At 40.1% G+C, this 14,281-nt stretch overlaps 1 protein-coding gene across 4 annotated transcripts; it reads right to left on the reverse strand.

Annotated features, from left to right (window-relative positions):
• Positions 1-8,719: 8,719 nt before the first annotated feature.
• On the reverse strand, positions 8,720-13,940 carry isl1a (ISL LIM homeobox 1a). 4 transcript variants are annotated; one of them, XM_083674216.1, is made up of 6 exons: positions 13,854-13,940; positions 13,122-13,311; positions 11,939-12,198; positions 10,420-10,703; positions 9,940-10,107; positions 8,720-9,722 (listed from the first exon to the last, which is right to left on the reverse strand). In XM_083674216.1, the coding sequence occupies exons 1-6, from the start codon at positions 13,885-13,887 to the stop codon at positions 9,606-9,608; spliced, it is 1,053 nt and encodes a 350-aa protein (XP_083530342.1). In that variant the 5' UTR covers positions 13,888-13,940; the 3' UTR covers positions 8,720-9,605. The 4 variants fall into 4 exon arrangements, with proteins under 4 accessions (XP_083530342.1, XP_083530340.1, XP_083530341.1 ...); XM_083674214.1 differs by having other exon boundaries at positions 9,940-10,128; XM_083674215.1 differs by having other exon boundaries at positions 10,420-10,706.
• Positions 13,941-14,281: the final 341 nt, after the last annotated feature.

Genomic DNA, 14,281 nt, shown 5'->3' on the forward strand with positions numbered 1-14,281 from the left:
TCACTACTCTGAGTATGATTACCCCCCAAAACAGTCTTCAGGGTAATGCCTGTGAGAGCTTGGCTAGGAAGGTAGCCAAGCTAACCAACGGTAACTCTATGTTCTCTAAAGATGAATGACTGTTGGGTGCAAGGTGGGGACCTCCCAGGATATTTCACTTCTGAACCCTTCCAGAACCAATATCCAATACCAATATCTTTTATTCTCACTTAGACACGGGAAGATGTTGAATACAAAGCCAATAAACTCACAGAAATACAAGGTGACATTTGGCATTTGTAACTGTTGGCCTACCTTTATGTGTATTGAATTGCAGAGATGTCATAAAAGGTTGTGTGTGTGTGTGTGTGTGTGTGTGTGTGTGTGTGTGTGTGTGTGTGTGTGTGTGTGTGTGTGTGTGTACATTATACTGGTTCAATCAGGAAGTTGTTGCATTAGCACTGGTTTAATGACCCTGTTAGGATGTGGGGGTCTTGAAGGAGGAGTACTGTGTCACTGTGTTGATGTGGACCTCATGGGAATGAGTTATGATAACTATAACTATCTTGTCACAGAGACACACCTTTATGCAGCCGCCCCAAGGACGAGGCAATCACTATGGGAAGCCAGAAGTACAGTACAGACCGTACTCTATACAGGTTCTCATGTCACATCAGCTGCAAGGGAGGTGAGCATGTTGAATGGGTGGGTGTAAGCTGGTGTGTGTGTCACTTTAGCTATCCACACATTCAGTTCTGATGTAACATACTGTGCCGGCTGTTAGGACCAAGAAAAGAGTTCTGGTCACAAGAGTTACTGTACATCACAACGTTGCAAATTAAACAGTGTAAATGACACTAAACTCTCCATACAGACCAGAGAGTAAACTTTATGCCTCTCTCAAGATATTAGTGTGCCTAAAGAAGATTGAATTCAACTTGTGTAATGAAGTGAGTCATTAAATATATAACTATATATCACCACTGTATATAAATGATGTTGTCGCTGAAAAGGCTGTAAGTCTTAGTTGTCGTAAAGAGAAACATATTCATTGATAAACATTGATAATTCACTGTTTGTCTGCTTAGTGCTATGGTCCTCTTGTAACGTAGCCCTGTCTTGAGTCATATTCTGATTCTTTCGGATACCGGGGTGAAACAAGATAGCAATTCACGGAACTGATAGGGAGAGAGATGTCAGTGGACAGTGTGTCAAGTGATAAGAAGTGTGTGTGTGGGGAGAAATCCTCACCTGTTGGTCCACAATGACCACCCTTCCCACTTCCACCTAAACACACATGCACACACACACACATTTTGTGGAACAGTCCTTCGAATCAGAGCCCCCTTGCCTCTTCACATGCTCCCACTGTCCATAAGCATCATTATCAGCCTCAAATTGGCTGTGGAGGAATAATGGAAATGTCTATTGAGTCTGAAAGCATTAGTGCATGGCTGTCCCAGCTCACTGGTTCCATGAACAAATGATTAAGGTGTACCCTTGTTTAATTTTTTATAAGAGCTATCTCCTTTGGATATCAGCCAAGCGGGTAGAAGTAGAATTGGGTCTTTCCACTGCTTTTAAAATAAATGCCATATATTACAAAGGTGGGAAGCCAAATGAGCGTGTGTGTGTGTCTATGCGTGTGCTTGTGTGTTGGGACTGCCTTCAGTTTTCTATGGGAGCCACAACGTTTTGTTTCTTTCTGAGAGGTAATAAAGGGACTGACACCGGAGCAACGTGACTCCGACTCCTGTCATTGTCAGCATTATCTGAGATCTTCCGGGGATGTGAAGGGCTTTGCTCTGCCACCTGTTCTGGCCCTCCTAATGTGCTTGGTGGCGTTTATTACGATTTTGTACCACCACTTGACCAGCAATGTAATTGCTATTAACTCTGCAAACATTAGGTGTCCTTCTTTCTTCAAGTTTTTAGAGCCATATGAAAACTAAGAGATTAACCAAAAAAAATCTGTGCAAGAAGTTATAAACTTTGTGTTTTGACTAGTGTAGCTAATTAAGCGTGTGTTTAGTCAGTGAGTGATTTAGTGAGAAAGCATTTTACTAACATGACAAATACATTTTAATTTTCAAGATACATTAACATTAACCCCTCCCTTACTAAACTTAGTGTCCATAAAATTCATAACCCAAAAAACATCTCCATAAACACAGTTTTGCCTTGGAAATACAGGAGGACAGCAAACATTATGGCAATACACAGCCCTAGTTATCGAAACAAATTAGATGTGTTTGAGGCCAATTTGATGTTTCCACTGATGCCCACAGCAGATTTGTGTTACCTTGGTTTCCAAGATGGTATCTCTGTGATTATTGTGAGCTCTCTAATACCCCAATTACTTTCAGGTGGACAACCACAGTTCAACAACTGTTCTGGATGAACAACATGGTTTGCGGCTTGTGAATAAGACTGAGCTGCTCCATTAGGTCCCGCCTTGTCTATGTAGCCCCAAGTTCAAGCTCCAACAAGATCCTTCAGGGGAAAATGAGAAGATTTTGAATGGATGCATGCAGGTCAATCAATGTAAGTAACATCTCTCTAAACAAAAACAGTCTAAGGAGAAGTGAATTGTATTGCTGCTTGAATAATCATCGCATTATGGAAAAACCTTTACCTGAAATAAGAAGGTATGTTTTTGCCTCCTGGTGTGATTTTTGTTGCCTGGATACATCTTATCAGGCTCTTGTATCATTGGAGAATTCTGCAGCTTTATGTTTACATATATGAAATATCCGTTAAATACAATGTATATTTTGCCAACTATCGGATAGCATAAAAGTGGGACCAAGTTATCAAATTCATTGAACACCCTTGTATACTATAGTATAAGTGTGCCATGACACTGATGCCAAGTTGTTGAAAGCAAATCTCCCACCACATTATTTTGATTTAATTACGTTTAAGCACTAAGCTATTATGAGTGGTATACTTAGCCTTTTTTACATATCACAGATGAATATGTCCCCACCATCAGTGAAGAAGGGAGACATTTCCTTACCACTAAACTTGAATAATTTGGGCCTCTTTGGGTTTCTAGTGGACATTTTGGTGTCAGCCCAGGATGGCTTCACATGTCCCATCTAAATGAATATACAGAGGAAGCACTTTCTCATTTTTCCTCTCCATCCATTTTCCCGGTGCCCATGTCATTGCTGCCCTGGACTCTCCTACAGAGTTGAGAGTCACCCAAGTGAACAGTTGTGGGAGATGGACACGCACTTTAGGTGCCCCTAACACACACACTGAAAGTTGGAGTGTGCTCTTTCAGCACGCAGCGTCGTTCCCTATGGATCAGCGTGGCTGGACTCTTGGGTCTTGCTGATGCTCTTAGCATTCCTTTTTCACACGCGCTCCGCTGACAAGTAACACTTGGAGTGTCCCTCCTCATCGACATATTCCAAAGAGGCTCACAATCTTAGCAAGCGACATCTCTCTCTCTCTCTCTCTCTCTCTCTCCCTCTCTCTCTCTACCCCTCCATGTCTGCTGACAGCCATCTGAAGTCCCCAGAGGGTCTTACTTACAAAAAACAGTGTCATCCCCCACTTCAGTTTGAAGAACTTTCTGGAGTATAACATGATAGTTTTATCACTGAGATACTGGGCTTTGCTTATCAACGAGGACTTGGGCTTACCAACCATCAACCATCTTTTGGGTGATTATCGTAAAAAATAATCACCCACAGTGATTATTTTTGGATTTCCGTAACATTGCATCGGTGATCTTACATTATTTAATGAGAGCACACTGGGTGATGAATTTGTTGGTGATTTTTGTTTAGCATTTCATCAGTGGTGTTTCCTATGAATTTGATTCAGGAAGTCATGTGGATGTGACAGACATCTCCTGTAGATTAACACTTTAACTGTTTCCAGCACAATTACCAGTTATATTTCCCAGTAGACTTTCAATGTGTGGATAAATTGTTTATTGTGTTGACTGATGGTACATGCAAAAGGATTCTTTGGCTCTGACTTGTCTCTGACAGCGTCTACTACAGTAATGATAATGGAACATGTGTGGACTATTAATAGTTGGATCGGATACCATCTACTCCTTTGCGTGTCCATGTAACATGGCCCATCCCTGCCACAGCGGACCTGGGATTTCAACCTACATTACAACAACACAACATACTAGGCAAAACACCCTCAATACCACTGAACCAGGAAAACCAAGGAAATACCACTGACCCAGAAAAGGACAGTAAAAAGGATCAAGTATTTCAAGCCTCAGGAGACAATGTCTTTGCACGACACTAACTTAGCCCTCAATATCCTACTTATTAAATAAATGGTAGCGTACTGATCCTGCATACTGGAAGTAAGAAGGCACCTTTCATCCAAAAAAATGTTTGTCATATAAACCTCGATGGCATGACAATATAAGCCCTTATCATCATCTATTCATACAGTTTCTGCTGTGTGCATTGGGTTGCTGTCAGTGGCTTTCCACCCAAATCCAGTGTTGGGCATTTGGGATTCAGGCGCCGGACCACTGGGAGGGTTCAGTCCCTTTGCTCATTTCCCCCCTCAATTCAATGTGGTCTCATCCAGGGGCCCATGATTGTTTTTCCTCGGCTCGCCCAAGGTACAGTGCAGCTTTTGTTCCAATCCTCCACAGAGCCTGAATACAGTCACGGAGCTAGACAGACCTGAGGGGTATTCTATCAGGACCCTTTGTCCTGCCTCTCAGCCTCCCCTTTGCAGTCCCCATCCACGGTAGAATAGAAGGGGCATTTGGGCGGAGGATCTGCCTCTCTGTATTTCCGTAGAGTCACTCTCTGTGTGTGGCTAAACAAATTAGCCTCACAGCTATGACCTCAGATTGGAATAAATGTTTTTTTAGTGATGGATTTTTATAATTTCTATTTCACAGCTTGGTCTTGCCAAATGTAATGGTTCTTGGGTTTAGATGTCAGTCTATTCTCGCCTGAATATGTTGTTCTGGTACAGTACACAAGGCTGCAGTTAGACACCAAAGTTGTTGATATGAGAGGCGCTGCTCAACCAGGAAATAGTATCATGGTTCTGGCCTGGCTCTTTTCCCCCCAACTGCATATGTGATTGAGGGGCAGGGTATTGTGAAACGAGCCACAGTTCCAGAAGAGTGACCCCACTGGCAGAGCTGTAAATGGTGGTGGGGTGACTGAACAATATACCTCCCCATGCAATGTTGCTCTCCTTAAAACAAAGCTATATGGTAAATACCCCTATTATATCATAATGCTTTTTCAGAGTGATACTTTTGACTCATTTGACCGTTGATATATGTATACTACATCCTTACATTCATAAAACAAAAAAACAATTGGAGTTGTGAAATACTGTATGTAGCAATATACATAAAAGTAGATAAACAAGCACTAAAAGAGACAATCTTTCAACTATCAGTTTAAAATGTTAGTTTTAAAGTGAAATAGTCAACCAGTAAAAAAAAAGTTGCATTATTTTGCAGTCTCTTATGATAATAATACCTTATACAGTATATCGCACTACAGTAATCCCATCACCAGGGGAACAGCAAATGCATGAGGTTCTCAGGTTTATCCTGTTGAGGCATTGTTGCTAAAAGCTAACAAGTGTCCTTGTGAGCTATCACTGGGTCTTAGGCTAATGATCTGACTTGCTGAGTAAATTAAAAGCTGAAAAGCACAAGTACTACAAAACCTGGTGGCAGTACTTTACATCTTCTAGTGATACAAACTGGTGCAATTTAAGTCAAGCATCTGGTTTAAAGTAGATGCAGGGAGATGAAAACCAACGCAGTTGACAAGGGGGGCTTCTACATTCTGCCACTCCAAAATGTAGTATGATTCAATAATACTGTGTGGATTGTCATAGAACTCTATTCTGTACTGTGTGTTCTGTGTTTGATCCAAAATAATGTAATATTGCTTACAAATGCTGTGGCTTTACCCAATAAAGGTCAGTGCAATGGTATTGACTTAAGATTGTACAAAGTAAAGGGAGTTCAATGCTAAGACCACTCCTTTGAGCACAAACTCTACATGTTTTCAAGGTCTATTCTATACTCATGAATCCAAAGCCCATTACCAGTATAAAAAGAGAATGAGCCAATTACACAGCAAAGTGTGAATAATGGTTTAATTGGGTGGCAATGGTTTGGGAAGTGGAGTCAGGGTAGAGTGTGTCCAATTACGCAAGCTCAGATCTGGGTGCATCATTGTAGATGATGTGAATCATTGTAATTTGTGAGTTCAGCAGAGATCATCTGGAGATATTCCTTTTACTAGCAACTTAATGGAACCACAGCCAGATTCATAATCTTGCTAGCCATCGTTGAATTGCTACTTTTAGCTTTATCAAATGTTCGAGATTGTTAAAGATCTGTGAATCTGAAAGATATTAGACAATTAGAAACAAGGACGTGGTCGTGCCTCTTTTTGTTTACGCCTGAATTCCATGGATAAATTCGGATAGTGACTTCATAAATACACGTTTTTGTGGATTTTCGGACAGACTAGTGTGACCGCAGCCTTACACTTGCAATTACTCAAGTTTGGTGTAGTTGTACTTGTTAGTTGGCAACCATACTTCTGCCTGTTGTTAACAGTGTATCTAGCTAGAACAATCTATCGCTCACAATTAGGGGAGGGGATTTGTAATTGCTGTACTATAAGGTATAGTATACGTTTTATACTATTATAGTATAAGCATTGCAGATTAACAAGACAAACAGCTTGTAAGGTGTGTCTTTTTTAAAGCAGCTAACACTTCTATTTACAGTGCATTATTGTGATCCCACAGTGTGGTTCGCCTTAATCTGCAATTGAATGAATTTGGGTTAATGTTTACGATTATATTGTCATCATACGATAAGCCCAGGTTTGAAAAGTGGCAGTCACATACCAAGAAAATGGTTGGGCCAAAAAAGGCCCCTTTTGGACTCCAGATACAGTCCCTCTTAGGCAAATTGGGTAGAATTACAGAATATGAATATCCTCATTTAGAGTGTAATTATTTTCGAGGTAAAATTGTGTTGCAGTCAGGAGCATATGTGACCATTAATGAATGGCTTGTTGATACCAGGCAGATCCACAACCAAGGCTACTCCCATATCTAACATAGAGGTATGGATAAGCCAGCTGTCATGTTAGCAGAATTGATCAGAAACACATACGTTGAATACATGTACGCCATTAGTAGAATGTAAGATATATCTCTGTGTTACATGTTTAGTTTGTTGTCCTGTTAAGGGGCATTCTTCAACTGGCAAGCATACCTTTGGAATCCTGCGTGACACTTCATGACACCAGTATTCCCAAACCAGTGTTGAGCATTCCTCCTTTTCTTTTTGATTTCTAATTTGTTTCTCTGCTCCTAATGTCATTGTAACTCAGTAGCTTATTATTGTTGGCAATATAGCTGTAAATCTATGCTGTTAAAAAAGCTATTCTGTTAGGTAAGTACTGTTAGTCTCTTGCCATTGTCCTCTAACTTCAATAGTTGTTTTCAACATGACAACATTAAATGCTCTGTAATTTTCTAATACAACCAATCAATAAATCAGTCAATTAAGGGAATGTTGTGCAATCAAGAAATCACAGAAGGTGGCATTTTAGCACTTGAGTCATATGAATTTCTTACAGCCTAATGTTAGTGATAATTTCACTTTAAAGAGGAGGTCAAGTAATTATTATTCCCCAAAGACCCTAACATTGATAAGTATTTTTCATTGCTGCGTGGGGCATGAGACGAACATTATAATTTGAGTATCTTTCAAAATCAATGTTTTTTTTAGGGGTTTTTTAAGCAATATGCATAATAGTGTGAACAGGATATCTGACAGAATTGCAAAATAATTGCAAATAACCCACCTCTGAGACGCATTTGATTGGTTTCATCAATTCATTATTTTTGCCCTTTTAATCGACTTGAAAGCGCTTTGACCCAAGGGTAAAGCTTGATACCAAATCATACCGAGTAAGAAACTGTCATCGAAGGAGGAGAAGTATGTCCCAGAGTAGGCCTATGATTTAACTAAGTATCCAGAAACAGGGTCAATATTATTTCTGAGCTGCATTATAAGCTGCATTTAGTATCGCCTAACTTTCGAATTCATATGCTGATCAGTAGTACATGATCTGTCTTCGTCTAGTGTAGCAGTGATACGAGTCTAATGTCTTTGGTTAGAAAATGTTTTTGCTATTATGCTGTATGACATATTTCAAGTTAGCATCAAGTACTAACCGGAATGCTATAGCCAACACCATGATACGTGGCCTCCATTTAAAAAAAAATAACATCGTCAGATTGCAATGAATTTACGTCTTCCGTGTAATGCTCTAATAGTTAAGTACTAGATGTTACCAAAGCTGTTTGATGCTATAACGGGTTATAATATATGCATGTTCTACCTGTACCTTCTACCTGTTTTTTTTTAACAACACCCATGCGTATTCCATCACACCCGTGCCTAGTTGACAGTGCATGGTTTGTAGGCTATAATTTCATTTTTACTGAGCCACGTTCCTTAAATCACTTAATGAACAAACACGCCAGAAGGAGGTACAGTTAGCCTATAGTATCAATGCGACGAAAAGAGGTGCAGACTATGTTGACGTATGCGGCTTACATTAAGTCCATGTTTATTAGTGAAATAATCCTGAAGATATATTTCTACAAATGGCGTTGTTTTACATAATATTTAAGAAAGGACAAGACACGTAAAATTTGATAGATAATTCAGAGACCACGGTACAATCTTTTCATTTTTACTTCAGTAAAGAGAGTTACACAAAAGTGGCAAGTCTTTCGACAATAAATAATAAATAATTTTGTTGTACAGGAACAAATGAAAAAAGAAATATTTTTTCCAGAGCTATCGGTCGTTATAACTTAGAACTATACACATCTTTGGGAAAGAAAAGTATTCTTGGACGGACACAAACTTACACACAAAAGTCCCACGAAGCTTGTGGCAAAATAGAGGTATACCTTGTTGCAATGCTTTAGTACTTTTAAGGACTTTTAAGGAGATAATGTAACAAAAAAATGGAAAAGCAATATTTGCTATCCCCTCTAAATGTCATATCAGGGGGTGAATCTCAGGTCAAGCTATTTTATAGAAACAGGATCACCAGTCATTGATTTGTATATTCAAACACCGCGCACAGCAATGCGCAAATACGGGTTTCAGATTGAATCTTCAATAATGTTCATCATGTTCCTAGAGGTCCATGGGTTGGTCGTAGTAGCGGATATTTTCTGTTTTCTTTTTGGCAAAACTTTAACCAGGCAGTTCCAACGGGCAGCATCAGTCATGGACGAAGTGAAATCTATCCATTTGTTACGCAAACATGTGTGCAGGCAGATGCACTCTCCTTGCAACACGTTTCTTAGTTACACCATGGTTATCTTCGCAACGGTTTTGCAGGATGGATAAATGGATAAATCCCATGATTGTCTTCACAGTGTAAAAATACAACCAGGGGTTGTTTGGATAAAGAGGCTTCGTGCAATTGGATGATACTCGTCGGATGGAATAAACAAGACTGACTTTTGTTTCAACCCCAAGTTTTTTCAGTCCGCCCTTTGCCAACACCTCGTATTTAGAAATATGAGATAGTCACAGTCCATATCGCCTACGCCTCTATGGGGCTCGATACCATGCTGTTTGGTGTATCTGGAAGCTGAGAGGACATCGACGCAACTTCGCTCCCTGTTGAATTTGAACCTGGTCCCCCCTCTGAGAAATTGACCTGAATAAAACAAAACAAAACAAAACTGAGCTATATTTAAGGGAAACGTCAAATCATTGATGACTTTGAGACAGTGACCGGTTGACAATGACATAACGAAACAGTATTTAGACGGCCTAATAATAATAATAATAATAATAATAATAATAATAGTTATCCGTCCTTTCGTTCCATCTTCCAGTTTCGTGCTTCGGACTTACTAGTAGCCTTTACTCACCAGTTGCTGAAATGCGGGCTGGTCTATGTCACTCTGCAGTGCGAAGTCGCTGAGGACTTTCCAAGGCGGTTGGTAACTCTGCACCTCCACTGGGTTTGCCTGCAAACCACCGTCGTGTCTCTCCGGACTGGCGGCCACCATTGGGGTGCCTGTCATTCCCTGGATATTCTGCAGATAGTCCCAGAGAAACTAATTGTCATAAAGTTCAAAATTAGCACGCATTGACCAACACACGCACACACACACGCACATTGAAAAAAACACTAGGCCTAAGTTAAAAAGCAATTTTAAATTACAGTGTGTGTGTGTGTGTGTGTGTGTGTGTCTACATATGACGCATCCATAGGCGTAAGACGCATTTGTGGCCATGTTTATCATTCTCCGTTAAAATCTCACATTGACTACCTATAGGACAAACAAATCTATGTTCGACCTCCACATGGCCAATATATGTCTCATGTTGATGGCCAGGAATCTCACCGTTTTGTCGTTGGGTTGCTGCTGCTGAAGTTGTTTCATTAGTAGGCTCCTCTTTTTGTCCTTGCAGCGCTTGTTCTGGAACCAAACTCTGATGACTCGTGGACTTAGGCTTGTCATCTCCACCAGCTGCTCCTTCATAAGTGCATCGGGCCTGGGGTTGGCGTTGTAGCAGGTCCGCAACGTGTGAAGCTGCTTTTCGTTGAGTACTGTCCTGACACGAGTGGTCTTCTCCGGCTGTTTGTGGACGTGCGGTCGCAGCGCAGGCTGTCTGGCAGATATTGGTTCTGCTGTTAGGAAAGCGAGTGAGGAAAGAAATTCCTATTATTTATCGGCGCATCAATGGATACATGGACATTATAAACTGTTAAATCCTTTATCTGAGATTTACAATATCTACACTGAAAGTATGCGAATGTGGAGGCTTCTTAATCATCTAAACGTTTAAGGCTATGCATTTGACCATAACTTCAGTCGAGCTATAGGTCCCTGAGGGTCTTATAAACTATCCATTCGGGCCTTTCAACAATATGCAAGTGAATCCACCAACCCAAGCCGTCATTCCCACAAGACTGTAAAAAGCAGCACAAGTTCTCTTATCAAATTAATGAACAATCACGTCCTTGATGTAAATGTTGCCCACCTCCTTTAACGCGGGGTAGGCAACAAATCTTAATATATTTCTGCAATATGACGTTGCATTGATAACGTCCACCATGATATCTACCTCATTATGCCACACAGGATCAAATGCGTTCAATCAAATCAATATGATTATTCTCTATGTTATAAAAACATATTGTTTTTATTTTTACACAATTGTCAACAACATCACAACTTGATTTGGAAAGGGGTCAATTTCTTGCGTAAACGTGGACACAGGCCGGGGCGGTCATGTAGCTACTCAAAGTTCATGGAGGATTTGGCGACTGCAGCCTATAGCCTATCTCATTATATTACATAATGTTATTGTATGAAACCCAATATTTTATTGTAGAATGTCAGTATATTTCACATTTTGGGGCCTATACATAATGTCAAGCCATCATCTAATTTAGGCATGTTATACGGGATGAAAGCATAACCTCGATTGAGATAACAAAATAGTTGTAATGTGCAGTTTGGACTAAAATTGCTGCAAAACGGTTGACCATTCTGAGTGGCCGACCAACTGGCTCCCACCCTCTCCAGACCTCTGTCATAGCAACATCACGCTCATACTCATAGGCCCTGATCATATCATTTAGGTTAAATTAAATTTAAGTTGTATACAAACAAGGCTACCAAAAACAAAAAGCGTACACTCATCTTTTATGTTGATGAAATAGTTTAGCAATGCAGCATCCGTTATAACATAAACGTTGTTATTAGCCTAGTAGCCTGTTTAATAGAAGCAATGCCTCATTAGCCTACCGGGGGAAAAGTTTTCAACATCCTCAATGTTCTCACATAAACGAAATTCTAACACTATCTGTAGGCTACAAACGAAACACCACTGCCATTGATAGAAGTTGTAACCTACCTGCCATTTGTAATGGTCTCGCCGGGTGGAGGGGGCTAAGAGGGTCGCCTGCGCCCATTGTTGCCCGCTCCACGACGTCGTGGTCGGCTCTACAGAACAGACCATCCTCTCTGAGAGCGAACTCGTCCCCGGGGATCAGCTGTCGGCTGCAGGCTACACATCGAAAACACTCGATATGGTACACCTTGGAGCGTGCTCTCATCACGAAGTCATTCTTGCTGAAACCGATGTTGCATTTAGCGCACTTTATCCCGTATAACCTGGAGGAGAGAGATTGGGTAACGGGTAAGACTACTGTTTCACAAGCACACGGCCCGATGTGTCTTATGCAGCAAACACAAACAATGGGCAGTGTCGTTTTAAGCAAGAAGGGTTTGATTTGGAGTTGTGTATTAGGTCTCGGCCTACGTTAAAGGAGATTACCCAAAATAGCATTCCGTTCATAAAGACGAAATAATGCGAAGAGTGGAAAAAATCGTATTATTAATATTATGTAATATTGATATGAAATTTTATTATTATTACTATTATTATTATTATTATTATTATTATTATTATTATTATTACTACATTGTGATTAACGTATTTCTTGATTGAATTGCATTGTATATTAGGCTATTTTAGTTGCCTACGAGTTGAGTATTTCGATCATAGTTGCCTATAAACATACTTATCTAGTTTATAGCCATCAACGCAATGAAATAACAGTATAGGCCTACATGAAAATATTCTATGAAACTTTTTATATTCCATATAACATGTTGCAAGTGAAGTCGACAGAGGTTAACTGTGTCGGTCCTGGTGTTTTAAAAAAAAAAAAATGTATTCACTGTTTAGATAACAAACTGATTATGTTGTGCTGCATTGCTGTATGAACATGATGGCAATGCAATTGGTGGTAAATTAATTGTAGCCTAATTATGGCAATTTAGTATTGATACAATTAGGCTATTCATATCTAACAATGATGTTTAAATAGGCCTATGGAAACTGACTAAAAGTATATTTGCACATTATAAAAAATAAATGTTTAGAGAGAGCACATTTCTCTCTGTTATCACAAATAAATGTTGATGTTCCATGTTTAACAATACTGCTGTTAGATTGCATTTGATAAGCGAAATATGTCAATCAATCAATACTAACAATGTTATCAACGCATGGGATTTCAAACAGCCCCTACCTGATATAGTCGCGTTTACAGTAGGTTTTCCCGTCTCTGACAAAGCACGTACACGACTCGTCCAAATACTGATTGCATTCTGCACATTTCAAACAAGCCGCGTGCCACTCCAGGTCCGGGGAGACCCGGAGAATATACTGGTCATGGATCTGATTTCCACATCCGACACACAGGGAGATGAGGCGCTTCTCTGGAAACCAATTGTGGGAGAAAACTAATATTAGCAATATTGAAAACAAACACATTCATTGCCCCACGATGTTATGCTGTTGTCAGTAGAGATACATCCCGCTGAATTTAATTTGTTAAAAGCACAGAAAGTCCATATTCGACCTTGTCAACAACTGCAATAATAATAAAAAATAATAATAATAATATTACTATTAATATTACTAATAATAAAATCAGTTAATCAATATCAGTAACATTAGTTATTTACAATAACTACTTTTTTTTCAAGGTGCCAGTATACTTTTCGACGGCGCTTGACCATCCTCTATGTCACTTTATTAGCATTGTAAAAAGAAAAGTGAAAAGACTACTTAAAAGAGGAATCTGAAAGAAATCTTCGTAAAAATAGCTAATTAAAGGAACCTGCCACTTTCATAAACTTTGCACAAACTGCTAGCAAAACACAGAGATGAAAAACTGACAATTATATCGCACCTCAGTTATGAATTGCTCAATACACACAGTTGATTTTAAGTGCCATCCCAAGCCAACTCCACTTACTTTTCGGCGGATCCCCCATATCTCCCATTCCCATGTCCAGAAAGTAAGGCGGTGTTAGGTCCACTTTAGAAACGTGGTGCAACAGCTTTGAAGACTGGGGTTGTTCCTCCGGACTGCGGTAGAGCAGACGCGACTGTGCTGGCTGAGGGTGACGGGGTGTTGCAGAACTTGCTTGGGCACAGACTCTCTCTCTTTCCACGGTAGGGCGGGGGTGTGACTGCACTCCAGAGCTTGGTCCCTGCCTGGATGGGGCACGCTTGTCCTTATCTCTCACTCAAACTCCCTTGCACCAACTCTACTCTATCGCCATTGGGCTGACGTAGGACACCGAAACGTCATCTTTATGAGAAGCTGATTGGTTATGAAAAGGAGAGCAGCTGTTCCCAATAGCAGTCCTTGTCTGGCTAAATGTGGAGAAACAAGTCTTT

Source organism: Argentina silus (assembly GCF_951799395.1).
Source record: "Argentina silus genome assembly, chromosome: 7".
Taxonomy (NCBI): domain Eukaryota; kingdom Metazoa; phylum Chordata; class Actinopteri; order Argentiniformes; family Argentinidae; genus Argentina; species Argentina silus.

Excerpts from the sequence above, each read along its gene's own strand:
- isl1a (XM_083674213.1), bottom strand. The coding sequence starts at position 13,887 with ATGGGAATGGGAGATATGGGGGATCCGCCGAAAA. Across the intron at positions 13,312-13,853 it reads TATGGGGGATCCGCCGAAAA|AGAAGCGCCTCATCTCCCTG; the intron begins GTAAGTGGAGTT and ends ATTGGTTTCCAG. Across the intron at positions 10,129-10,419 it reads AGCAACCCAACGACAAAACG|TTTCTCTGGGACTATCTGCA; the intron begins GTGAGATTCCTG and ends TATGACAATTAG.